The sequence below is a fragment of the Trichomycterus rosablanca genome, chromosome 14 (assembly GCF_030014385.1).
Source record: "Trichomycterus rosablanca isolate fTriRos1 chromosome 14, fTriRos1.hap1, whole genome shotgun sequence".
In the NCBI taxonomy this organism is placed as follows: Eukaryota; Metazoa; Chordata; class Actinopteri; order Siluriformes; family Trichomycteridae; genus Trichomycterus; species Trichomycterus rosablanca.
In genome coordinates, this window is record NC_086001.1 from 7,504,650 (window position 1) to 7,532,281 (window position 27,632).

The 27,632-nt window shown below is 40.5% G+C and overlaps 1 protein-coding gene across 1 annotated transcript; it reads right to left on the bottom strand.

The window, feature by feature from the left end:
• Positions 1-1,152: 1,152 nt before the first annotated feature.
• On the bottom strand, positions 1,153-27,346 carry slc30a6 (solute carrier family 30 member 6). The gene is made up of 15 exons (XM_063008759.1): positions 27,163-27,346; positions 24,917-24,963; positions 23,871-23,957; positions 23,215-23,299; positions 12,185-12,227; positions 12,017-12,082; positions 11,095-11,175; positions 10,877-10,912; positions 9,334-9,428; positions 7,625-7,673; positions 4,744-4,863; positions 4,320-4,422; positions 3,456-3,503; positions 3,042-3,110; positions 1,153-2,778 (listed from the first exon to the last, which is right to left on the bottom strand). Exons 1-15 carry the CDS (start codon positions 27,344-27,346, stop codon positions 2,248-2,250), a joined length of 1,644 nt encoding a protein of 547 aa, XP_062864829.1. The 3' UTR covers positions 1,153-2,247.
• Positions 27,347-27,632: the final 286 nt, after the last annotated feature.

A 27,632-nucleotide genomic window follows, 5' to 3' on the forward strand; every position in this document is an offset into this window, starting at 1 on the left:
CCAGCACCGAGATTCTGAAACCTCTGTTTGAAACTTGGTGTTGCTACCGGTCGACTGGGCGCCATCTGGCGGGCATAATTGGCAGTGCCTGCAGCAGATACTAATTGACCACCGTATCTGCAAGGTGGGGGCCGGACTCTGTGTGGGTGGGTGGGTGGGTCTTCATACGCTGTTTAAGGATCCGCCTGTGCAGAAAGCACGGGTGAGAAGAGGAGGGCTGTACATGTGTCGGAAGAGGCTTGTCGGAAGAGGCGTGTACAGTGACGTGCTCTCCTCAGTTGCAATCTGGTATCTCTCAGCAGCGGAAGACAAAAATTGAGTGTGCTAAATCAAGAGGAAAATGGGGGAGAAAATGCATTAAAAATTCCATCTCAGGGCATTACACATGTATTTACTCGGTTAATTGTAGCTAATCCATCTACTGTAAAAATCATTTAAAAAACCACATAAAAACTGGGTGCGACTTCCATGCTGAATTCCATGCTAAGAGCGAAGCATGTCTCATCTATAAAAGAACTAGCACATTTAGCACATGTGACAAACTGCCAAATAGTAAGTGAGTGGATTCCAATAACAAAGCAATGAGGTTGAGTAGACTGAAACCAAAGTACCTGGAGGACCTGAAGCAACATGGCGATAAGGGTTGTACAAGTTGCCACACTTGGTTCCATACAACCCCAAAGCATAATACATCCACCCCAAAACAAAAGAGGTTCCAAAGCTTTCCCTTCATTTAATGGTCCAAACGTAGCTTTGGTCATTGTAGCCAAAGACGTAGATGTTTTTCATACTGCAGACATAAATTTTTCTATTAAGATTACAATGAAATGTTATATAGTTTCCTTCTGATGACCCTTTAATGCAGATCATGTTTGTTCAAGTGACCCCTGACCACACACTGTATTTTTAAATGACAAACCCAGACAGTGTAAAACTGTGCATTTACATTTGCAGATTTATTATCATTTTTGAAATACTTCGCTGAAGAGTTTGTGCTCGTCTCAATGATTCTGTGGCTGAACAGAAGCAAATCCCTGCAGTCACATCAGCCTAAATATATTTTTTAGATTGAAATACTGGTTTTATTAATCATAACTCTACATGTCAGTTGTAGAAAAAAATTTTTTTTGTCAAAAACCCACCAGAACCCTGTTTAACATGTCATGGACTTTTTATTCTTCAGTGCGCTGATGAGGATATAGCAAAAGAGATTCCTTATAACCAAAAACATGCTCATCAGCAGCTACCAAGAAAATAATTACTATGCATTTACTATGCTAATACTGCCGTGATTAGAATAGGAGCTGATTGAAAGGTCTAGACTAAAATTGTTAACATTTATTTTGGAATTATATTGTATGATTTTTATTTCTGGCAGATTAATTTTCCTATTGCTTTACATGAACAGTATTTGCATCTCAGGTGACCCTATGTGTGATCCCAACCCCGAGAATGAGAGTCTCTGGACTAGGGTTGGTTTCCGGGTTATAACTGGCGTAAATGGTAAGCTCCACACTGCTGGTATCCCGGCTTCCAAATACAGAAGGTTCAGGGTGTTGCATGATCCAATCCACTGGGAGAGACACATCAGTGCACATTTAGTGCTGGTCCCAAGCTTGGATAACTAAGAGGGCCGCGTCGGTAAGGGCATACGGTGTAGTTAGTTTCCACTACTGTATTGTGTTAAAGCGACTCATCCAACTCGAGTCTTATATACAAAATATGTTTTTAGATTACTCGGGTGGCACAGTGGTAAAGCACGCTAGCCCACATAACTGCTGCAGCTACAACCTCCGCAGGCTGATCGATGGCGCCTTCAGAATGAGATGGGGGATAATGGAGATCAGTGCATGACTCTCCATGCGCGATACGGATCCCCATATGAATCAGCCTTGTGCAGGTGAAATGAACCTACAGCTGATATGTCGGAGTGGCATGTGTTAGTTACAGTCCCCATCGGTCGGGAGTGGAGGTCTGCAGCAGTAGAGATGAAATATGATCAGGCAGTTGGATACGACTAGATCGGGGAGGCAAAAACAAGAGGAAAAATGCATTAAAAACCCTGTTGATTTATAACTATTCCCCTCGCCATCTTGTCTACCATCTCTGTAATAGATAAATAAAAAGATATCACTTTTACAAAATGGATTAAAGAGAAGCCTCTTGGTCCTATTCAATAAATAAACAGTCATTGTATCGTCCTCACCCTCTATAAGACAGCTTGTCTATTAAGGACAGTGGCAGAAATCAGGGCTTGTAGAAATTAGTCTGTGTGGGTAGCAGACTGCTGCTGTATCTGTTTGGAGCTGCACTAAATGAAGTCCTGTACCCTTGAACTGAAGGGATTCTCGGTCCCGTCCCCAATCCCATGCCAACACCCAGGCCACCTGCTGGCTGCGCAAAGCCCTGATTGAGCATCGCAGCATAAGCAGAGGATCCATAAGCAAGTCCGAAGCCATAAGGACGTTGCTGATGTACGTTGGGGAGCACGACGGGGCGCACGTGTCTGCCGGGCGTGTTAAAGGAGAATTCGGGTGGCGGGCTGCTCGGTTTGGATGGGGTTGAAGTGAGCGGCTCTGGCTCGTCAGGTTGTTTTACAGATGAGATGGCCATATCGGAGAGGTTGAGCGTTCCAGTGGTCAGGGACGGACGAGCCCAATCGTCCTTGAAGATCTGGACGGTGAGTGTGGAGACGAGCGTGTGGAGGCGGTTCATGACGTGAGCCAGAACCATCTGTTCGTTGGCATCTCGTCGGATGCGCACGTGAACTGAGCCGGCCTGCATTTTGAAACAAAAATTTCAGACGTCGAAGAATGAGAAACTGCATGAAATATATAAAGCAAATTGAATCATTCATTTGCTTATGAAGAAATGAAGTAAAATGTAGTTGAAGCTTTATACAGAACTTTAAAAAGCAGTTTACAGACATTTAAGAAGTTTTTGATCACATGATCATCTGTAAATGACTGTCTATACAACTGAAAGAACAGAACCACTACTGAACATATTAGGGATAATAAATGGAAAACCTGAGGACGCACCAGACAGCCAAAACCCACAGTCCAGAAATGTTCATTCCGGACTTCCAACACACCATCCAGTGTAGAGACCTAAACAAAACATACAAAATAGTCAGAATCAGAATGTTATTTATCATGACAGGAACAGTAGTTACTGGTCACACAAGATTCATCAGTTTAAGTTTTTTTAAATGTCAAACACAGTTATGGACAATTTTGTATCTCCAATTCACCTCACTTGCACGTCTTTGGACTGTGGGAGGAAACCCACGCAGACACAAGGAGAATATGCAAACTCCACACAGAAAGGACCCGGACCACTCCACCTGGTAATGGTGCTACCCACCGAGCCACTCACAATCATAATGTGTCATTGCCTAATGTAAGTAAGTGTAATTTAACACAGTTTTTTCTGCCAAATATTCTAAAACTCACCTCTCGAAGCAGTTTGTCAAGCTGTCCAATAACATGAGAAGGGGTGGTCTGTATGGAACGAAATGCAAAAAATTAGTCATTCTGCAAAACATATGCCAGCAAAGCTATGGTCAAAATTTCATATTCGTTCCACCAAGGAAAACTCGACCAGTACCAGTATTTTTTTCACATATTGGATTAATTTCACATAGCGGAAAAAAACCTTTATGTTGTATATTTTATATAATTCTATAAACATCACAATTATACATTTTAGGTGAGCTGTGTGTGTGTCTGTCTCTTCCCACTGTTTAATTGGCAACCTCATACAGCAGCAGGGATTGGCAGTAAGAAGTGGCAGTTTTTTACTGACTATATTTGAGTACCTAGCCAAATAAAACTTCATGGGCCATTCCGCCGAATCAGTGCCATTTCTGTCACCAGAACATTATGTGTATAAATGTATATGAAAATTAACTTTAAATTGCATTTTTTTATTGTGCAAAGTGTCCTGCACATTGATCTAATTGCAAATTTAGGATATATAATTAAATATGAATATTTTCAGTTCACATATTCAGTAAAAAAAAAAAAATCTGGTGGCTGGCTGTGTCCCAATATACATCATTTTATACTAAATATATCAAATAAAACATGTACAACATTTATGTAACGACTATTTTCTATACAATTTAGTATGTAGGAAGTGGTTTAAGCTGTGAATTTCCCAATGATGTTGGAAAATAAAACCCTACCCCCGACAGACCAGCAATGCACATTTCCCCCATACGGCACTGTAAGACAAAGTCAACAGACAGTTTTCTTTTCTTTTAAGAATGACCTGATGCCTTGATGTTCTAATCAGTTTATCATACAGCAGCATACCTGGAGAAGGACTTTTCCACTGTACACACTCATGGGATACATGGTGCCAAAGGTCATCAGAGCAATCGCTACCGCAGATGCAGTGTCGACAGCGTTGTAGTTGCTGCGAAAGCACACAGATCATTGTGATTAATTTAAAATTATACTAAAATAAAAATGGCAGGACTGTTTGCTGTGATACCAGGGGTAAGATTCAAGGTGGCAGATCACAAAAAGAGGAGTAATTAAGAGCATTAAATAACAATAAGGCCATGCTGCTTAAAAAGACAAATGAACAAAAGCTATTTAATATATTTAATTTTTACATTGGTCATACAATAGCAAAAAGGCATCTGTCTCACCAGGTGATTAATCATCTGTGGAATTTGGAATGATGTTTTACTACAGCAAAGAAAAAGATCTAGGGTAGGAATGTTGCACTTACTTAATCTCAATGACCATGTATGTGATCCCGAGTGCAAAGGCTCCAGCCAGGTTGAGCAGGACAAAAGGATTCATTCGAGGTAAAAGCACACTGCTCAGTGCTGGGATGATTCCACACAGGCTGCAAACACAAAGAAAATGATATGCTTCCAACTTTGCAGCAACAGTTTAGGGAAGCCCCTTTCCTGTTCCAGCATTACTATGTACAAATCAAGAAAAATGCAAATACAGAAGCATGGTCACTAGTCTCAGACTTTAGGATCCCACTGTGTGTCTAAACTCCTCCTAATTATTGAGTTCAGTTGTTTATCACCTTCACTGTGTTAAAAATAATTTACATTAATAAATCATGTGCTTTCAATATTGTGGCAAAAGTAAGATGAGGGCCATGACTGTGGCCCTGTGGAGGTCCATAAACACAAGGTTTGACATGTTTGGTGTGGAGGAACTTTAGTGGCTTGCACAAAGCCAATGTGCCACAACCCCAGTAAACACCTCTGGGATGAATACTCTGAGATCAAGGAGGGCTTCAGCAACAAAATCTCATCTGTACTGGAAAGTGGTGGATTTCAACTGTGAGCTTTAATAAGTACAGATGGCTATGCTATGTTATCTATATATTCCTATGTGTCAGCGTCGCAGAGGCATGGATGTGAATCCACCCAACTGTGTCTGTATAGAGCCCAACCAGGTGGGTAGCACAGCCAAGTCACAAATTTGGGTCTCCACAGTTGAAAAAGTATCCTGTCAGTATAACCGCACATGCTTTTGAATAAAAGTGTGTGCCAACTCTGATTAACGCACCTCAGAGCCAGATTCCCAAAACAAACAAAATCCAAATACAACGAGATTACGGATTAAACCAATGTTGACAAAATAATCAAATACACCTGCAAATCCCACACATTATAAATTGAATCCTATCACCATTATAATAACTCCTTCACTTCAGCTCAGGCTGTCGCATGGCAGATTATTTAAACCCTGATAATCTAATAATCTCTGTGGTGCACTGGTATTCAGAGTGGAACCTGCACAGTGCACAGATTCTCTCCGCTTGTTTTCCAGTGTTTTAATCCTGGCCTGCTTTTAAATGGAATACATGGGATTATGGCAAAGTAAACAAAGTTTTGATATGTCATCTAAAACGTCAATCCAGACTTTAAATACACTCAGTGCACCAATATTTTTTTTAGCTGGGGCCAGGTTTATATTATATAAACTGAATAAGACAGGTCTACATGTGTAAGTGGAAGGGTACACCATAGAAGTAATAAGGCCACATGGAAAACAGAATGACTGTGGTTTGATGAGAAGACGACGGGTGAGTAATTACATTAAAATTCCATTACTCTATGTCTAAAACAAAGTCTAAATATACAACGTCAGAGGACTGAAATCCAAGTATATATAAATAAATAAAAGACATTTAAAAAAGTGCATTTTATTTTTATATAATTAGACACACTTTGGTTACATTCCTGACAGAACAGGTAGTAACTGGTTACACAAGATCATCAGTTCAAGTTCAGTGTCAAACACAGTCATGGGCAATTTTGTATCTCCAATTAACCTGACTGCAAGCCTTTGGACTGTGGGAGGAAACCGGAGCACCTGGAGGAAACCCACACAGACACAGGGAAAACATGCAAACTCCAAACAGAAATCTGCCTGGAAATCGAACCCTGGACCTTCTTGCTGCGAGGCAGCGGTGCTACCCACCTAGTAGGAACCCTGACACACTTAAAAAATTACATAAAAAAAGACCACAAACAACAACAAAAACAAAACAAGCCAGGTGCAGAAATGCAAACCCTTGGTGCTGAACAGCAAAGCCATTGGGTTGTACACTTGTCAGGACGCTCTCGGTCAGGCCCTGATAAAAATAATAATACCCATAATACACAGCATAAAACCTCTGCCAAAACAGGTATGATGAACCAGAATTATCTACATGACAACTCTTGATGCATGCTCAGTAATCCAGGTACTCAAGTCCACAAAGGTGAATCAGTTCATCTGGACACAAGTTTGTTGTAGAGATACGTTTCGTCACTCATCCAAGTGACTTCTTCATTCTGAGCTGGTGGTGTATACCCCAACCTTATATGCAGACGATTTGCATAACGACCGATCACCGCCCATTGCATAACAATGAAACTGGTGATCAGGTCCATATGCAAATCACAATGACCATTAATTACAATGGCCATGTGTGCCTTTCACATATGATTGGGGTATAGCTCCTATCACGGCGTTGTAAGATCCCCTCGGTTCAGGGATGGTCGTTCCCTCTTCACATTACATTACTTTGACAACCCCTAAAAATGGCAGACAAATGAAAAAAAAAAACTACATCCAAAACGTGAGTACGTGCATCAATGTGTGCCCCTTGGTATGTGGGGGGTGGATGCAAGACCTTTGAAGAGATCTTGAAACTATATTCACATTTTATTCAGAAGTCATCTGAGTAGTAAAGCATATTCTTTAAAAAAAAGAAAGGAAGCTATGAAAAAGTAAAACAACCCTGATGTGGTAAATCAGACAACAAATGAGCTCATTGACCTTTAATCACACCAGCTGGGAGGTCATGAACATCCATGCAGGACTCGACCTTTGCCTCTAGCTCTGCTTCCAGGGTCAAAAGTGTAATTATAAGGAATGTTTTAACTTTTGAGGGGTTCAAAACCTACAGGCTGAAACTTAATAATCGGCATTTGCTGATTTGTGTTTCATGTGGTGTAAATCTGCAAATCTAATTCTTCAGATTATTTATATGTATTTTTATTCTTTTCCTCCAGTTCTCAAAGCTGTAGGAATTGATTGCGACTCAAAAGATAAAGATCACTAGAGATGGAGGAGTCAGCGAAATGAGAGCTTACCTTCGACTTAGGTCGGCCACGTGCTCCTGGAGCCAACTGGTGCTGGCAGCTGTTGGGGAAAGAAACAAGAACGAAATCGAGGAGATAAACTCAGTAAACTCTAAGTGTTGTGGTTGGTGACTGAAGTAACAGTAGCCGATCTGTCATTTGATCAGGTGGGGGGTCAAAATCATGCCAGCTGTTGCCTAAAGTGGGATACTCGTTTACTCCAACACACTATACTTAAATAAATGTTCTTATGTGTCATTTAGGAATTTTATTGCTGGTGCCACAAATAATTTACAACAGAAGTCAGAGATTAATCTAGATTAATCACATTCTTAGATTAAAACACACCTTTTTGTCCAAAAACACTTTAATAAATGTAAGTTTTATCATTAAGTTTTTATAATTTTTATCATCAAGCTTATCATTGTTATATGGCCAAAAGCATGTGGACACCTGACAATGAGCCTGTCGAACATTCCATTCCAAAACCAGTAATTTTAATTTACAGTAAGAAATAGCAGCAATCATTCCTGGCTCTGGCTAATAAAAGCCAATGATCAACATGACAGGACAGGTAGTTACAGGTTACACATTAGTCAGTTCTTAAGTTTTTTTGTAAGCTTGACTGGTGTAATAGCAGGAAACAAACTGCTGGTAACAATTCTAGGGGTTCAAATCCCAGTACAGAAGGAGCATAGCAGTATGTGAACCTAGCCACTGGGACACACATCAACGCACCTATAGCGCAGATTTTAAATAAATACTGAAACCAATGGAACATAAACTGAAACACTATCAAATACCCATAGTCAGCAAAGCAGAATCACAGTACAATAAAGACAAAACTTTGGACACTAATTATTAAGTTCAACTGTTTTAATCATACTCAATGTTAATCATATAAATAAAATACGTTTTATGCTTCCAAGTGGAATACCCGGTTCAGACAGAGTTTGGTGTGGAATAACACCAGTGGCCTGCACAGAGCAATCCCCACTGGACACCTTCAGGACAAACTAAAATTTGAACTGCCAGCCATGACCTCTTGTCCAACATCAGTGCCTGGTTTTTTCACTAAATGGGTCCAAATTACAACAGGCACTGTTGTTTAAAATATTGTAGAAAGCCCTCCCTCCTTAAAGGTAACTCATGATTTTGGAATGGTATGTCTACAAAGCTCATGGTAAGGCGTCCATATTTTTTTTCAGCCATATATTGCATGTTGCGACCTTTTCCACTGAATGGTCCCCTTTGATACTCGATGCTTTAGTAGTTGTTTCACCGCCAAGTAACCTGTATTGGACATAAATCTGGTTACCCAACTTGGCCAGCAAGCAAGCATGGTCGAGTTGGGCTGTATGGGTGGAATGAGAAACAGTACGGATGATTGACTGGTCGAACGCAATCTCCACTGGAGCAAGACAATGCGAGTGGTGTGTTTAAAACCCAAACCATGATGCTGTTGCTACTGTGAGTGTTTACAGTTACCATCATGTATTTTACTGCTTCACCTTCAGCAAAATCTGACTACTTGTGCTATTGAAAACAGACAACAGCCTAACAGATGACAAGGATAGATTTGGATTGGGATGCATACAGTATAGTACTGCAGGGTACCAGGCAATGGCAAAGAAAGCTTTATAGCTTAATGGGAATTCAAGTTGGTTTGATAAAGTAAAAGTGGAATGTTTTGCACTGGGAGTACGGTTAAGCAAGCATACCTTCAGAAACGTAGACGAAGGGCTTGTTCTTCACTGACAGCAGAGTCAGAAGGTTAAAAAACAAAGCCACGAGGGTTCCAACTAACAGGCGCCCCCTGTAAAAAAAAAACAACCCAAAATAAAACTGAAAGAGGTAAAATATCTGACCTAAACAGTAGCACATTTAATCCATTTATAACCATAACACTGACTGCACCACATTTCAGCACACACAGTAGTAAGGTCAGGTCAGGAATATGTTTCTGCTGCATTAAATATTGCAGGTGGTCTGGATGTGGAACAGTACAGTATTAACCCAATTCATGATGAGATTACTTTCTACATGTGTGATGGGAGAAATTCTACACACGAGAAGTTTGCAAGGCTTTGAAAAGTGTGTGAACTTCTTTTGTTTGGAACATTTGATTATTAATCTTCTGGTTTTGAGGAACAGGGAGTGATAAGCTGGAAATCCCATTACGGCAGATGAGAGGCTAAGCACTATGAGAAGTTTATCTGCTGGAACAGGGAGGTTAGCTGCTGTGCCCTGGTGCGGTTAACAGAGTTAACAAGTACACTAAAATAACTTAAATTCTTACACTTACAAAGAATAATCTATTTTAAAAAGAGAATTATAATCATCAATACTACAAACATAATTCCAAAGAAGTTGGGACATTTTGTATTGTTTGTTTGTTTATTAGGATTTTACTGTCATGTTTTTTGGTTACATTCATGACATAGAGGTTATATCGAACACAGTCAGGGACAATTTTGTATCTCCAATTCACCTCACTTGCATGTCTTTGGACTGTGGGAGCTCCCAGAGGAAGCCCATGCAGACACGGAAAGAACATGCAAACTACACACAGAAAGGACCTGGACCGCCCCACCTGGGGATTGAACCCAGGACCTTCTTTGGGACATTTTGTAAAAGGCAATCAAAAACAAGAATCTGGGATTTATTCACAATAAAGCTAAATGTATGTGGACACCCCATGAGCCCTAACCTTAACCACACTGAACATCTGTGGGATAAACTAAAATGGGGAATGCAAGCCAGATCTGCTCGTCCAACATTAGTACCTGACCTAAACACATGCTCTTTTATCTGAATGAGCACAAATTCCCACAGACATTCCAAAGGGTTAGGATAGCCTTCACAGAACAGTGTAGCAGTTATAGTCAGATATAACTCCATTATGCCAATGGGGTGTCCAACATGCGTTTGGTTAGTTGTCCACAAACTGTGACTGAACAACTGAGACACACTTTTGACTAAAAATGTCAAGTCAAAAACTCTCAGAAACACGATCTTTTAATAGCTAGCTGACATCTAATGGCAATTTAAAATAGTCAATCTGAATTTTGTATATTTTAGCTGGTGGAAAATAAAGAAATGAGGAGAACACATCAAACCCAGCTTCACAAGAAGCTATGACACTGTTAAATCATTTAATTCAATACTGCCATGCCATGCCATTTCTGTCTCTTACAAGTGTATGTAAACCATGTAGAGAGAACTCTGTAGTTATGCTTATTAAAAATGTATAAACATGCTTACGTGTGCACCTCCGGCTGCTCCATGAAGCGTTCAACACTGCCAAGAGAAAGAACACTAAACGTTACACCACAGGTAAAAACACTACAGAGAGTGACACAGATCAACGACCGTAATCATCAATAAAGTCCTAACCAGGTTTTTTTAAAGCATTGTGCACTGCAATCCATACATGATTTAATAAAGACATTAAGCACAAAGCAGACATAAGAGCTTATAACCTTTCTTTCAGAATGAACAACGCGCCCAGCTGAATCAGCACTGTGGAGGCAAACACCGCTAGCACCTCAAAACGCTCGAATCTGAAGAAACACACAGAACACACTCACTTCTATTAACAGTAAATGGGCAAAGATACATTCTGGAAAAGCACAAGCTAATTTAAAAGTTTCAACTCCTGGTCAGATTTTATATACATCTCATTTGCTAAATAAAAATAAGTTTGTACAGCTATGGGGAATAAACCTACATTTATTTATTATCTTAGAATATAAAAAAAAAAAAAAAAGATGCTGTTACGTCTTGAGCGCTCCATGTTCCTGAACATATCGGCAAGCATATCAGGGGGAACAGCAGCAATTTCATGTTGGATGTTTTCCTTCAAATCCTCCACAGTGTGAGGCTTATTCCAATTGACTTTTCACTTAAATGAACTGGTGACCCAATAGGTTCGAATCATGAAGATGCGCTGCTCAATACTGTACACCACCATCCTGATGAGAGTGCAGGGGTATCGGGTATGCATTCGGAAGTTGCAAACCGAGGTTAAACGCCGCAATGGCTGTCTGGTGCCTACTTCATCGTTCCGACGCAGGGGCATCCCAGCTTGTTCGAAGCTCCATATACTGAGGAGCACATTGCACGGTGTCATTCAGATTGCTTAATTCTAGCGAGAGTTATTACAGAATATTCAGGGCCTCTTTCGAGTTAATCTTCCTGTAGCTAGGGTCTCTGAGATCCCAAATAGAAGTGTTTAAATTAGGTGGCATTTGGAAAACAACATCAATATAAATATATTGTTTATTAGAAGTTTCCATAAAATTTGAAAAAGTCATGAAAAATTAAGCTGACTGATAAGGGTTAGGAACCCCAAACAGCACATGAGGAATAAATACTTTAGCCATTGGTCATATCTGCACTTACCCAAACGAAAAAGCTTGACTTGGTTTCTTCATGGTCACCCAGGAGCTGATGAGGCACGTGATCAAACTGAATTGGATAAATTCAAGAATTAAGAGCTTAACTACTAAGCACATAATAAATCACTAGTAAAATAAAAGACTTAATGTCAGGAATATTAAAGAGACTTACCTGAAGAGATCAAATATGGTGAGGTATGTGTACGCAGTTAAAGCTAAACACACAAAAAAACAAATAAAATGACAAATTACTGGATAGTTGTATTGGTGGTGCCTCGGCACTCTTAATAATAATAAGCAGGTTTTATTTGTATGCTGTACAAATGACTGTGGAAAAACTAGATTTGTTGACGGTGGATGTATATTTAAAAAAAATGGAATAGAAAATGTTTAGCAATGCCACCGACAAGCAAAACTTAAGAGAAAAATGTTCATTTACACTAGAAGTGTTAATGCATAATCAATTACTACTTTAAAATTGTAGATATACTTAGGGCATGATTGCCAGTAGTCATATTCCAATACTGGAATACTGCTTCAGTAGAATGTAACTGGATGGGTACGTGATAAGAAGTGCGTCAATTGCGTTATATGACATTTAAAACCCAGTTCGAGCAGATTGAGACCAGTTCCTATGTTCTAGCTAAGAAATCTATATTAATTATGGAATCTTCCACTGTCCTACAAGAAAGTATATGAGTGTTTATTTTTTCTTATGTTATAGCATTCACAGAGTCTCTGTCGGTGTGATCCTTCTCGGCAGACAAGATTAAAACTCTTTTCTACCCACAATCCGATATCTGAGGTATTTCATTAAGGGTTTTTCCACTACAAACTCTTCAGAGCTTTAACCTGCCACCCATCATACATGGGGGGTACAGCTTGCAGTTTGATACTACATGGTCTATTATTACTCTGCATTTTTTTTCCTATTAGATCAGTCCTACTTACTGTTTCCCAAAACCAGCTGCATGTGCTCATACAAATCTTGGTCTTGGTCTTCAAACTGCTGATTAATAAAACCAGTTAAAGCTCCTGCATGGCTGGTATGAAAACCTGCAGTGACTGTGGGCCTATTTATTTAAAAGACCACTTGTAATGTCAGGCTTGTCAGACAGGAATGACTGTCTTGTAACAAATTTATACCAATTAATGCCAAATTTCTCAGTGAGGTTGAGGGGTTGAACTAAAAAAATGCATTTCATATCATTAAGTGTGTGGTTAAAACAACTTAACTCAATATTTAGAACTGGTGTCCAAATACTTTCAGCCATATGGTGTAAAAACAGATGTGAGCATGCTAGGAATGGAAATCCATTTAGACCAGTGACACACGTCTGCAAAACACTGAATAGTGATAGAGAGCCAAATCCCAGCGGAAGAGATCCGAACCCTTGTAGCATATTGTGAGCAGATTAAGGTCACTTGTGTATGTTTACAGACTCGATCAATGGGGATAAAAAAAAAAAAAGAGAGAGGAGACGCAGCACTGGTAAACAGAGCCGGACTCATGATATGAATATTTAATAAATGTCTGCAGGCTCCGAGCACCAAAACTCGTCGAATCGACCAAAGTTAGCTGGCCCCGTACCCTTCTCTATTGCACCGCTATGGGACCGAAAAATCCATTAAAAAAGCATTAAGCGCTGCCTGGTTATTCAAAACAGGAGCATCAAGTCGTGAAGGCCCAGACATGATATGTTTTCCACTGTGTGGCTTGAACAACCGAGTATTTTCATTACAGGGGCGAGAATTTGCAAACTGCAGTGCTCGTCCGTCATCGAGCTCGGGTGTCTGTTGACGCGGCATGTTGAAATGACGATAGATCGGCCCCGATGTAAACCAAAAGCCTTATCGATTGACTACAAGGTAACACCTGCTGGGGGGAAACAGAAGAATCAGAAAGGACACTGGCCCTGCTGACACGAGCTGATCTGAGAGGTAAACTGAGATGCTGATGCTGTCAGAGAGGCGACGCTTGCTGCAGCACAATACAGGTCCTTCTCAAAAAATTAGCATATTGTGATAAAGTTCATTATTTTCCATAATGTAATGATAAAAATTAAACTTTCATATATTTTAGATTCATTGCACACCAACTGAAATATTTCAGGTCTTTTATTGTTTTAATACTGATGATTTTGGCATACAGCTCATGAAAACCCAAAATTCCTATCTCAAAAGATTAGCATATTTCATCCGACCAATAAAAGAAAAGTGTTTTTAATACAAAAAAAGTCAACCTTCAAATAATTATGTTCAGTTATGCACTCAATACTTGGTCGGGAATCCTTTTGCAGAAATGACTGCTTCAATGCGGCGTGGCATGGAGGCAATCAGCCTGTGGCACTGCTGAGGTGTTATGGAGGCCCAGGATGCTTCGATAGCGGCCTTAAGCTCATCCAGAGTGTTGGGTCTTGTGTCTCTCAACTTTCTCTTAACAATATCCCACAGATTCTCTATGGGGTTCAGGTCAGGAGAGTTGGCAGGCCAATTGAGCACAGTAATACCATGGTCAGTAAACCATTCACCAGTGGTTTTGGCACTGTGAGCAGGTGCCAGGTCGTGCTGAAAAATGAAATCTTCATCTCCATAAAGCTTTTCAGCAGATGGAAGCATGAAGTGCTCCAAAATCTCCTGATAGCTAGCTGCATTGACCCTGCCCTTGATAAAACACAGTGGACCAACACCAGCAGCTGACATGGCACCCCAGACCATCACTGACTGTGGGTACTTGACACTGGACTTCAGGCGTTTTGGCATTTCCTTCTCCCCAGTCTTCCTCCAGACTCTGGCACCTTGATTTCCGAAAACAGTACTTTGGACCACTGAGCAACAGTCCAGTGCTGCTTCTCTGTAGCCCAGGTCAGGCGCTTCTGCCGCTGTTTCTGGTTCAAAAGTGGCTTGACCTGGGGAATGCGGCACCTGTAGCCCATTTCCTGCACACGCCTGTGCACGGTGGCTCTGGATGTTTCTACTCCAGACTCAGTCCACTGCTTCCGCAGGTCCCCCAAGGTCTGGAATCGGCCCTTCTCCACAATCTTCCTCAGGGTCCGGTCACCTCTTCTCGTTGTGCAGCGTTTTCTGCCACACTTTTTCCTTCCCACAGACTTCCCACTGAGGTGCCTTGATACAGCACTCTGGGAACAGCCTATTCGTTCAGAAATTTCTTTCTGTGTCTTACCCTCTTGCTTGAGGGTGTCAATGATGGCCTTCTGGACAGCAGTCAGGTCGGCAGTCTTACCCATGATTGCAGTTTTGAGTAATGAACCAGGCTGGGAGTTTTTAAAAGCCTCAGGAATCTTTTGCAGGTGTTTAGAGTTAATTCGTTGATTCAGATGATTAGGTTAATAGCTCGTTTAGAGAACCTTTTCATGATATGCTAATTTTTTGAGATAGGAATTTTGGGTTTTCATGAGCTGTATGCCAAAATCATCAGTATTAAAACAATAAAAGACCTGAAATATTTCAGTTGGTGTGCAATGAATCTAAAATATATGAAAGTTTAATTTTTATCATTACATTATGGAAAATAATGAACTTTATCACAATATGCTAATTTTTTTAGAAGGACCTGTAATGTTCAAATGGAAAACACAAAAATATTTTTTAAGCAACACCAGCATACAACAGCTAAAAAAGTGGATCTAGTGGACCAACTATCTTGTTCTCACCAAAACAAGACAAGTTTCCATGATTACAAACCTGTTTTCTTCCAGTATTGCAGACCCAAAAGCAATTTTCCCATTACAGTCCTAGTTTCAAATAGGAACAGTGGTAGGTCAGTGGGAAGACCTTTGGGCTATAAGCTGAAAGGTTCAAATGCCAGATCTGCCAAGCAGACACAGTTAGGCTGTTAAACCAGGCCCCTAACCCTTACAGATCCAGGGGTGCTGTACAATGGCTGACCCTAAACTCTAAGACCAGCTTCCAAACAAGCTGGGACATACACATATTTCCATTAAAATTAGTTTTTTTGTATGTACAGTGGGGCCAAAAAGTATTTAGTCAGCCACTGATTGTGTAGGTTCTCCTACTTAGAAAGATGAGAGAGGTCTGTAATTTTCATCATAGGTACACTTCAACTATGAGAGACAAAATGATCACATTGTAGGATTTTTAAAGAATTTATTTGTAAATTATGGTGGAAAATAAGTATTTGGTCAATAACAAAAGTTCAACTCAATACTTTGTAACATAACCTTTGTTGGCAATGACAGAGGTGAAACGTTTCCTGTAAGTCTTCACCAGGTTTGCACACACTGTAGCTGGTATTTTGGCCCATTCCTCCATGCAGATCTCCTCTAGAGCAGTGATGTTTTGGGGCTGTCGCTGGGCAACACGGACTCCACAAATTTTCTATGGGGTTGAGGTCTGGAGACTGGCTAGGCCACTCCAGGACCTTGAAATGCTTTTTACGGAGCCACTCCTTCGTTGCCCGAGCGGTGTGTTTGGGATCATTGTCATGCTGGAAGACCCAGCCACGTTCCATCTTCAATGCTCTCACTGATGGAAGGAGGTTTTGGCTTAAAATCTCACGATACATGGCCCCGTTCATTCTTTCCTTAACACGGATCAGTCGTCCTGTCCCCTTTGCAGAAAAACAGCCCCAAAGCATGATGTTTCCACCCCCATGCTTCACAGTAGGTATGGTGTTCTTGGGTTTTTCTTCTTCCTCCAAACACGACGAGTTGAGTTTTTACCAAAAAGTTCCATTTTGGTTTCATCTGACCACATGATATTCTCCCAATCCTCTTCTGGATCATCCATAAGCTCTCTGGCAAACTTCAGAAGGGCCTTGACATGTACTGGCTTAAGCAGGGGGACACGCCTGGCACTGCAGGATTTGAGTCCCTCTCGGCGTAGTGTGTTACTGATGGTAGCCTTTGTTACTTTGGTCCCAGCTCTCTGCAGGTCATTCATCAGGTCCCTCTGTGTAGTTCTGGGATTTTTGCTCACCGTTCTCATGATCATTTTGACCCCACGGGATGAGATCTTGACCCCAAGGGAGATTATCAATGGTCTTGTATGTCTTCCATTTTCTTACAATTGCTCCCACAGTTGATTTATTCACACCAACCTGCTTGCCTATTGTAGATTCACTCTTCCCAGCCTGGTGCAGGTCTACAATTTTCTTCCTGGTGTCCTTCGACAGCTCTTTGGTCTTGGCCATGGTTGAGTTTGGAGTCTGACTGTTTGAGGCTGTGGACAGGTGTCTTTTATACAGATAACGAGGTCAAACAGGTGCCATTAATACAGGTAACGAGTGGAGGACAGAAGAGCTTCTTAAAGAAGAAGTTACAGGTCTGTGAGAGCCAAAAATCTTGCTTGTTTGTTATTGACCAAATACTTATTTTCCACCATAATTTACAAATAAATTCTTTAAAAATCCTACAATGTGATTTCCTGGATTTTTTTTTTCTCATTTTGTCTCTCATAGTTGAAGTGTACCTATGATGAAAATTACAGACCTCTCTCATCTTTCTAAGTAGGAGAACCTGCACAATCAGTGGCTGACTAAATACTTTTTGACCCCACTGTATACATGCTCAATTTTATCCAAGCTTCATAGGTATTAACCTATGCTGTTTTATCAGAGACTGAAGAGACTACACATGGTCACTTTAATGCACTTGGACACAAAAACTGACACCGAAACTAATAAGCAAGTGAGAAAAACCCTTAAAAAAGATCAATCTTGAATCACACTGATTACAGCACCTTCTCTTTAGAGATAAATGCTCAGCTTATGCATTCTATAAGCAAGATGTTACATTGTGCAATGTATTAAAGACTTGATAGAAGAAATGGTAGAAGTGGGTGGCTTGAGACAATAATTAATTAATAATTAAGTCTATGTAATGCACAACCACAGATGGAGAAGGAAACACTAGACTTTAAGTAGGCTGTCGGAAATGAATAGAAGAAAGCAAACAAATCTCACAGGAGCTCGTAGCGTATTATCTCACAGTCATACAGCCCTATTTTAATGAGACTGCAGTCAGTTATCAATAACTAGAGGGGTGGTAATGTTCAGGCACTGTGCACTTGTTCCTGATGTGTTTTTGCTCTATTTTCTCATAATTTTAAATCAATTTAATGCCACAATAAATCAACATAAATACGTAGTAATACACTGGCATTAGTGAACTCATTGGAAATGTTATCTAATACAGTGGAGTTTGACTTGTTTCAGCCCCTTGCTCAAGCTTTAAGGTTCAAAAATGTTCCTTCATAGTTGTAATTATCAGTGCCGATTTGGACATGCAGTTCTTAATTGATGCCAAATCAGATTTGACTTTTAGTCTGATTAGATCCATTATGGGTAAGGACCTACCTTTATCACGGCCGTGAAAATTGCATCATGGACCATGAAATGTAATATGCAATCTGCTGTGAAATTCAAAATTTAAAGTTTGTGTTTAGGGGCCAGTAAAGTATTATTCTCCTGATAATTTGTCTATGTACAGTTTATTTCTTCTTTAAAAACTCTGCAAATACTAACGACGCTCGGTTCCACTAGCAATCGGTTAGAGAAAATGTCCAAGATGTTGAAGTCTAAAGCAGCTAAAAACACGACTCGGGTAACTGAGTTTGGAAAACTCCCAACCAATTATGTGGACACAGAGGAGAATGTGTGAATTAACAGACATCATTCAATTTATGAGGGTTATTTAAAGACTGCCACAAAATACGGCACTTATCTTCCATGAAGTCTGTGATTTTTGAAAAACAAGGTCGGTGAAAATAAGTACATGAATTCATTAGGGCCCTAATTATGGGATAATCTGAATGGGTCTTAAACGTTAAGCAGATTAAATTTTTTATTCATTATTATGAACTTTTGGTTACTATGATGGCCACTGATGGTCTGTAACGCGTTACTTAGTAACGCGTTACTCTAATCTGACCACATTTTTCAGTAACGAGTAATCTAACGCGTTACTATTTCCAATCCAGTAATCAGATTAAAGTTACTTATCCAAGTTACTGTGCGTTACTATTTTTGTCATTTTCCTTAGTGAAAAGATATTTTTGCTTTCTTCTTGGCAGGGGTGGAGCCAGGGGGTGGCCAGTGGTTGCCATGGCCACCATAAAGTAATCTTCGGCCACCCCTCTGGCCCCCCCACCACCGCTTTGCCGGCAAGTTTTTTGCGGAAGCATTTCTGCAGGCAGGAGCAGCGCACCTCAGATGAGTAGTTCTTCACCAAAACAGTGCAGTAATACACTTAACATAAATGTCAACCACCAACACCATTACAGAAGTACAGTAGTACTATTTAGTAGTATTCGTGGCGCGCTACGAGTAAAAGCGCCAGCTGACTCTGCGCATTCCAGTGTTGCCAGATTGGGCGATTATCCGCCAAATTGGGCGGATTTTGTTGGAAAACAGTTTAATAGCAGGTAAATAACACTTCTATTTAAAAGAAAATCTTCCGTTTTAAGAAGCTCCAGCATTGTAGAAGGCTATTAAAAGTAAAGTCAATTTTCAATGCTGATTTAGCGTAATAGTGTTGGTCAGTCTGTATCATATTCTTGAAAGAAAATTAAAATTTGTTTTCCATGCATTCACACTGGCATGTTCTGGGATTCAATTGAGTCTCATCAGTACACACAAGTTGGCAGCCAAATGATAAAGTATTGCAAAGGAATATCTTTGAAATATTTCGCATTAAATAACTAATAAAGTAACTTGTAATCTAACTTAGTTACTTTTAAAATCAAGTAATCCATAAAGTAACTAAGTTACTTTTTAAAGGAGTAATCAGTAATCAGATTACTTTTTCAAGGTAACTATGCCATCACTGATGATGGCAAAACCAAGTGGGCAAGGATCTCGATCTTTGTCGAAATCTCATCAACATCAACAGCCACACCTTTACCAATATAGCCCACAGGATCAATGAAGTAGAAATATCACCATCTGCTGTTACATCAATAAAATTGCAGGCGCTATTATACCGTAAAAGACCAAAATGTTATGGACATCTGATCATAAACTACTTAGAAATCCCACTACCTAAAGTAGAGAGCTGTTTTTTTTGTTAGTTCTGTTTAAAGTTGCATTTTCTTTCAACATTTTTGCATCTAAAGACAGCCAGGTTTACACACTATTATTTGCAGCTCACAGCTATTTTTTTAACATACAAAAATCACGGTACAGTATTATTGTAAACAATATAATAGTGTTTGGCAGTCGGCCTAAAATTATTAGCACATACCTATGTGACTATATAATAATTGTGTTTACTGTGCACAGAGACGGTTGTGTCTGAGGTGGTTCTGTAAAAGACGCCCTAACAGAAGTCGGATGTCCATATTAGGATTATAGTTAGTACATTTTTAACAGCTCGTAACTTGATATAACCCTTCGATGCAGAATTGGATCCGATCGAGCTGACTAAAGCGAGTGGCGTCCTGCAGACTCATCTGCTTTGAATTTTCGTCTTCTCATAGCATAGGGATCAATTGCATTCTTAGAAACAAACAAAAGGGTACGGCATTACAGGCCAAAACATAATCAGCCGAATCAAATTTAATACAAGAAAGGAAATAAAACAGATCTAGAGGCTATGTTAAGAACAAATTTGGGTTTAATTACTATTTAATGCCATTTTTAACAGGAATGGTTATGCTATATTTATATGGGCACAGATAAATAATAAACTTGATCACTAAGGAATTAAGATTCAGGAAAAAATTGTCTGTTCTTGCAAAAGACTTGTCTAGCCGGCCTGACTTTAACTGTGTAAAACTCCTTTGGGACGAACTGATATGTTATACGAGAACTGGCCTCGTTGCATTGCCTAAAAACAACCTTGGAAATGTTCTTGTTGCCAAAACGTTAAAAGCATATAATATCAATGGAGAAGATGATGCTGTTATTCTCGTGGGTAGTAACGAGGGTGGATAAATTAAGAACTGGATTAGTAGAGAGATTAGTAGAGAGATGTAGTAGGTTGGATGTTGGATGTTTTACAGACAAAATTAGAGAGGCCAGATTGACATGGTTTGGGCATGTGCAGAAGAGGGATGAGAGTTTTATTGGGGGGAAAATGCCATCAGGCAGGAGGAGGAAAGGAGGTGGCTGGGGAGACAGAAGAGGACGTTCAGGAGAAGAATGACCCGCTATGGCAATTCCTAACAGGAGCGGCCGAATGAAGGATTGATTGTATACAAATTAGCAATAGGTGTGGCTGAAACACCTGGACTTAATATTTAAATATAATATGGACTCATTGTCCATTTTATCAGCTCCACTTACCATATAGAAGAACTTCGTAGTTCTACAATTACTAACTGTAGTCCATCTGTTTCTCTGCATGCTTTGTTAGCCTCCTTTCATGCTGTTCTTCAATGGTAAGCAATCTCCTAGGACCACTACAGAGCAGGTATTATTTGGGTGGTGGATCATTCTCAGTACTGCAGTGACACTGACATGGTGGTGGTGTGTTAGTGTGTGTGGTGCTGGTATGAGAGGATCAGACACAGCAGCGCTGCTGGAGTTTTTAAAACACCTCACTGTGAACAGCGCCCCGTGGGCAGCGTCCTGTGACCGCTGATGAAGATCTCAAAGATGAACTCAAACAGCAGCAATAGATGAGCGATCGTCTCTGACTTTACATCTACATGGTGGACCAACTAGATAGGAGTGTCTAATAGAGTGGACAGTGAGTGGACACGGTATTTAAAAACTCCAGCAGCGTTGCTGTGTCTGATCCACTCATACCAGCACAAAACACACTAACACACCACCACCATGTCAGTGTCACTGCAGTGCTGAGAATCATCCACCACCTAAATAATACCTGCTCTGTGGTGGTCCTGTGGGGGTCCTGACCATTGAAGAACAGGATAAAAACAGGCTAAAAAAGCATGCAGAGTAATAGATGGACTACAGTCAGTAATTGTAGAACTACAAAGTGCTTCTATATGGTAAGTGGAGCTGATAAAATGGACAGTGAGCGCAGAAACAAGGAGGTGGTTTTAATGTTATGGCTGATCAGTGTATATAGAGCATTTGTGGAAATAATGGTGCAAACGCAGTAGAGCATGTCATATTTTATTCATATAGCTGGAAGCACAAAGGGAACGCAACGACAGAAAGCAAATCCTCCCCATAATGCCATTAATATTAGTGTCTCGTTTCGATGTGGATAAACACTGTATGAAAAGTGTACCAACACGCTCTTGTGCTTTGGGTTTTTTGTCCTCAGGAAGTTGTGCAGCTCAGCGTGGTCAGTATTGAACCAGAGATCAGTTTTCGTCGCACTGTTCGATACATGAGCAGTCTCCGTTTCCTGTCTGATGTTGCGGTTTTTGGTCTTTTTGCATTTCTGTGCTTTTCCTTACACAGACATTTTTTTCCCTGACAAAGTTTTAACCCACTGTTCACCATGATCAATACTCATCTGATAAAGACGATTCCCCTGCCATATCACAAATATTTTGCCATTTGTCCAAAGAATTTGGACACCTGACCATGGGCTTGCTGGACATTCCATCTCAAAAACAAATAGTATTAAAACAAAGTGACATTTATGTGATCTGAGACGACTCTGAAGTATGTCTGTATTTTCCTGTCAATAGATGTGTTTCAATCAGGACCCTAAATTTAAAGGACCCTTGTTTATTGATTTACTTACATTTACATTACAGTTACTATTTTGGCATTTGGTGGACGCTTTTATCCAAAGTGACTTACAGTTGTGACAGCATACAGTCTAAGCAACTGAAGGTTAAGGGCCTTGCTCAAGGGCCCAACAGTGGCAATCTGGCAGAGGTGTGGCTTGAACCGGCAACCTTCTGGTTACTAGTCCAGTACCTAAACCACTAAGCTACAACTGCCCTAACATTTATTTATTAGAATTGTTAACGTGTTGTTTAACACACTTTGGTTACATTCATGAAAGAACAGGTGGTTACTGGTTACACAACGTCCATCAGTTCAAGTCAAACACATTCCTGGACAATTTTGTATCTCCAATTTTCCTCACTTGCATGTCTTTGGACTGTGTGAGAAAACCGGAGCTCCCATAGGAAACCCATGCAGACACACGGGGAGAGCATGCAAACCAGACTGCTCCACCTGGGAATCGAACCCAGGACCTTATTGCTGTGAGGCCACCTAAATAAGTAAGGCTTTTTAATGAACCATTCTAACGTAACATAAAAATGGCATGTTATGTACTGTGTACTCACCCATACTGTTTGTTGAGCTGCACCACATCAACAAGCAGGCTGTGCACATCACATTTAATATTCCAAAGAGCAAGACCTTCCATGACTGCAACACACACACACACACACCTACTGTAAGAGAGGCCTGGCAGACGTGATCCACTTGACTGCTAGGTAAGAATGCTGAAGTTGGAAGATTATATCATGTAATTTGCATCTGAACAGGAATAAATAAAAAGTTGTGTGTTATAAAAACACACAACTTGGCGCTACGGTAAAACACGCCAGCACACCAGTGATGATATCTCGAACTCGTCGGTTAGAATCTCAACTCGGCTGGGTGCCTACATGAACAACGATTGGCTTGTTGCTCAGAGGCAGGGTGCAGCAGGGGATTCCTCATAACTGATGCTGGCTGATTGATGGCGCCTGGACAGAGACGAGGAATAATGAGGATCAGGGTGTGTCTCTCCAAACACAAAGCTGATCCACATAAGAACTCGTTGGGCACTGGACACGTGTCGGAGGGGGCGTGTGTTGGTCACGGCTCTCCTCAGTCAGAGTGGAGGTCAACATCAGTAGAGAGGAAGCATAATGCAATAGGGTAATTAGATACCACTAGATTGGGAGGGGGAAAAAACACATACACACACAACTTACAAAAAAAAAAGCCTTACCCGCCTATCTGAAGCAACCAGGTTAAACTCCTGGATGAACTTTCCCAAGATGGACTTCTGTGTTTTACGGAACGGATGAATTGTACCCTGAAACAAAAACAGAATGTGCAGTTAAACAGACCTCAAACTGATTAACAATAACAATTAATAATGTTTTGCTTGCACATTAATTACAATCATTTTCATTAAGCAATATTCAAATGCAGAGGTAGAAAAAAAACTGAATAGTACTACAGTAGGAACTACAAAACCTTTACAAAGCTTAAACCTTTTATGAATGAGTGCGTAAACATAAAGCTTACTGACCATGTCCTATTTCCTGCCTTGAGACATGATGTCCTGTTTAACACCTTTGTGTATGCATTCCAATCATCAAACACTAGAGAGCAGAGCTGAGACACACTCAGTGTACATCAATGTAATAATTGTCTATCTCCAAACACTCACTAGTTTATATTAGGTGTATTAGCAAGCTGCCTCAACATATGCTTGGACAAGCACAGGGCTTAACACAACAATTGAAACAGGGTCACTAAGCTTCACGTTAAGTGCAGTAACTAATTTATTCATTCGATCTTGTTTTGCCACTGCTTTATCCTGGTCAGGGTTGTGAAGGGTCGGTTTTCACTGGAAACACTGAGCACAAAGCAGGAATTCACCCCGGACGGGACGCCAAACCATCGCAAGGCTTCAGCCCTCTATGTCCGCCTTCTATGTAGACGTTCGACCACCTGACTGCACTGTTGGGGATTCAAATCCTAGATCCCAGTGATAGTGGGCTACTTTAATTTAGCGCTAAGCCACCTGAGCGCTGCAGTAATTCAGAGGTTCTGCTAAAAACCAAGGACATCTGATGAATCCCATGTACAAATGACAATCATACTATATTTTTTATTTCACAAAACAAGCTTAAAGTTTTTAACAGGCAATGTTGATTAATCAGGGCACTGACTATATGGGAAGGTCACATGTCTTAAAACTGCTACACAAGACTGATATGTAAGCACTGAATATAAAAACGGCTCTGTGGGCTAAAATAAACTTACCAAAACATATGTGTCTGTTTCCTGTTTCTTCCAGTGAACTGGTGTATCTATGAACAACAAATACATGAGTCAGTCAGTAGCAACTGCTTACAATAAATACAGCAGGGTACAGAATTTGTTTACAGTGTTTAAAACTGTCACAAAGGCTCCAGACTATAATTGGTTTACTTTCTGATTTTCCTGGTCAGGTCAAGGTCACTGTGGGTATGGGTTCCCTGTAATCACTGGACCTAATGCAGTAACACAACACAACCCAACAGGACACAAACCATCGCAGGGCCTCAGCCGTCCCTTCTTATCAGGTCTAGCACCTGCACTGTCTTACTATAAAGCCCTGTTTTCTTCAAATGCAAAATGTGGCTTGGCATCATCTTGCTGAAACATGCAGGGGCATCCCTGAAAAAGTCATTGCCTAAATGGCAGCATATGTACCCATCCCACTGGCGTTAATACACACCTATACTATCCCTAATTCTCTATGACTGCCTTTCGAACTTCAGGATGGTCCTTTTTCATGTTGCTGATGTTGGTTATCAGAAGAATTCCCAAGCCCATGTGATTTTATCCCTAAATCCCTAGTAAATTTGTGTTGCAGAAACCTTGTCCTTAAGCTATTGGACTGCTTGCTCACACCGTTTTTTTGTGACGTGACAAACCCTGACCAACAACCAATCCGTTCTTTCTAAATCAAAAAGGTGATCATCCCGTCTTACACTGCCCCAGTATTACTGGACTGGAGTTTTAACACCTGTGCAGTGTTCAAGAAAGGACAGAGTCGTTTGTACTTTCTTAGGAAACTGAGGTCCTTTGGAGTGTGCCCTAAACTCCTATGGACATTCTACTAGTCTATTGTTGCTAGTGCCATATTCTATGCTGTTGTGTGCTGGGGCAACAGCATCAACAAAAGTGCAATAAACAAAATAAACAAACTGATTAAGCAGGCTGGCTCTGTTGTAGGAGTCAAACTGGATTCTCTGGATGAAGTGGCAGAAAAACGAACACTCAGTAAGCTGCTTACCATTATGGACAATACATCACACCCCCTGCACACTACACTACAGTGGAGAAACAGAGAAGCACGTTCAGTGGTAGACTGATACAGCTGCGCTGTTCTAAAGAGCGCCGTGTGAGATCTCTCCTTTCCACTGCAGTAAGACTTTACAATGACTCTCCTTATTCCAGGAACACTACGGATCTCATGCCACCCGAACAGTGTTGACTGATTTTTTTTTCTTTTTTCTGTGCAATATCTCTTTAGTGAAATAATTACATATGCTGCTGTTTTTAGTCATGTCTTGTCTTTTGCCTATGCCCTGTTATGTCTAATTGTGTTGAATAATGTCTGTCTTCCCTTGTGTAATTTGTAAAGTACTGTGACACTGCAATTTCCTTCGGAATCAATAACGTGTTTTCTATCTATCTATCTATCTATCTATCTATCTATCTATCTATCTATCTATCTATCTATCTATCAGTATGTTTTACACACTTTGTGTACATTCATGAGAGAACAGGCAGTTACTGGTTACACAAAATTCATCAGTTCACAAGTTTACTTGAACACAGTCATTAACAATTTTGTATCTCCAATTCACCTCACTTGCATGTCTTTGAACTGGAGGAAACCCACGCAGGCACAGGGAGAACATGCAAACTCCACACAGAAAGGACCCGGACCACCCCACCTGATGATCGCGCCCAGCACATTATTGCTGTGAGGAGCAAGTGCCACCCACTAAGCCACCTTGCCACCCAGGGCATGTACTAAAGGTGACAGACAGGGGGATGTAAACAAGCCAAACTGCACATCTGCTTATGTCATTGTTTAATGTTCTTCATATAGTTCCATTTGATATGTAATAGCAAGAACAATAAGAAAATGACTTAAATGACTGGGTCAATCCTAAACTACTTTAAACAGGACAGAGCTAGTGCACTAACTAGCCGGTATATTCTACACTACTTAGTGCCTTTATATAGAAGTCGAGGCTACATATAACACGTTTGCTGGGTCGACATCTCAAAAACACTTACTAGCTGACTGGCTAAAATATACCAAACATATATGGCTGGAACATAAACACATCTACATTAGAAATCTAGTGCACTACCTACTATAAACACGCGTTACACAAAGCCCTATGTAGGGCACTTAAACAGGACGCACGGAGCCGTTTGGGATTAAACCCAAACAAACGCTCGAGGTAGGCTAACGTTAGCGGCTAACGTTAGCAGCTAACGCTCACCAGAATCTTTAAAATGGATAACATCCACAGCGACCATGTCAGGTTTATCTGCTGGGCCGGTTTTCCTCTCGGTTACACCACAAGGCACCACGTCCGGCTTCGGGCCAAGTTTCCGCGGATAATAGTCAGAAACATGATGGTATGCTGATCCCGCTGCGGACGTGGACATCCCGTCCATCGCCATCTTGGAGAGTCGATTCTGAGCTTTAAGAGTCGATTCCTTTTCAAAGATTTAGGTATTTTGGTATTTTCGAATCGATACACCACATGATTCATGACTCAGTTCTACTTGCAAGAACTGATTGATTTTGGTGGAGCCTAGTGGTGTGCGATACTGCAAAATTTACTTTACTTTTGTAAAGTGGTGCTTTACGTTCGATGTTAAATCGATGTTATTCTGTTTACATTTATAAGCACAAAGTCAAAAGAAAAGAGATCTCATTCACCAAAACAAAAACACAGGGAATAAG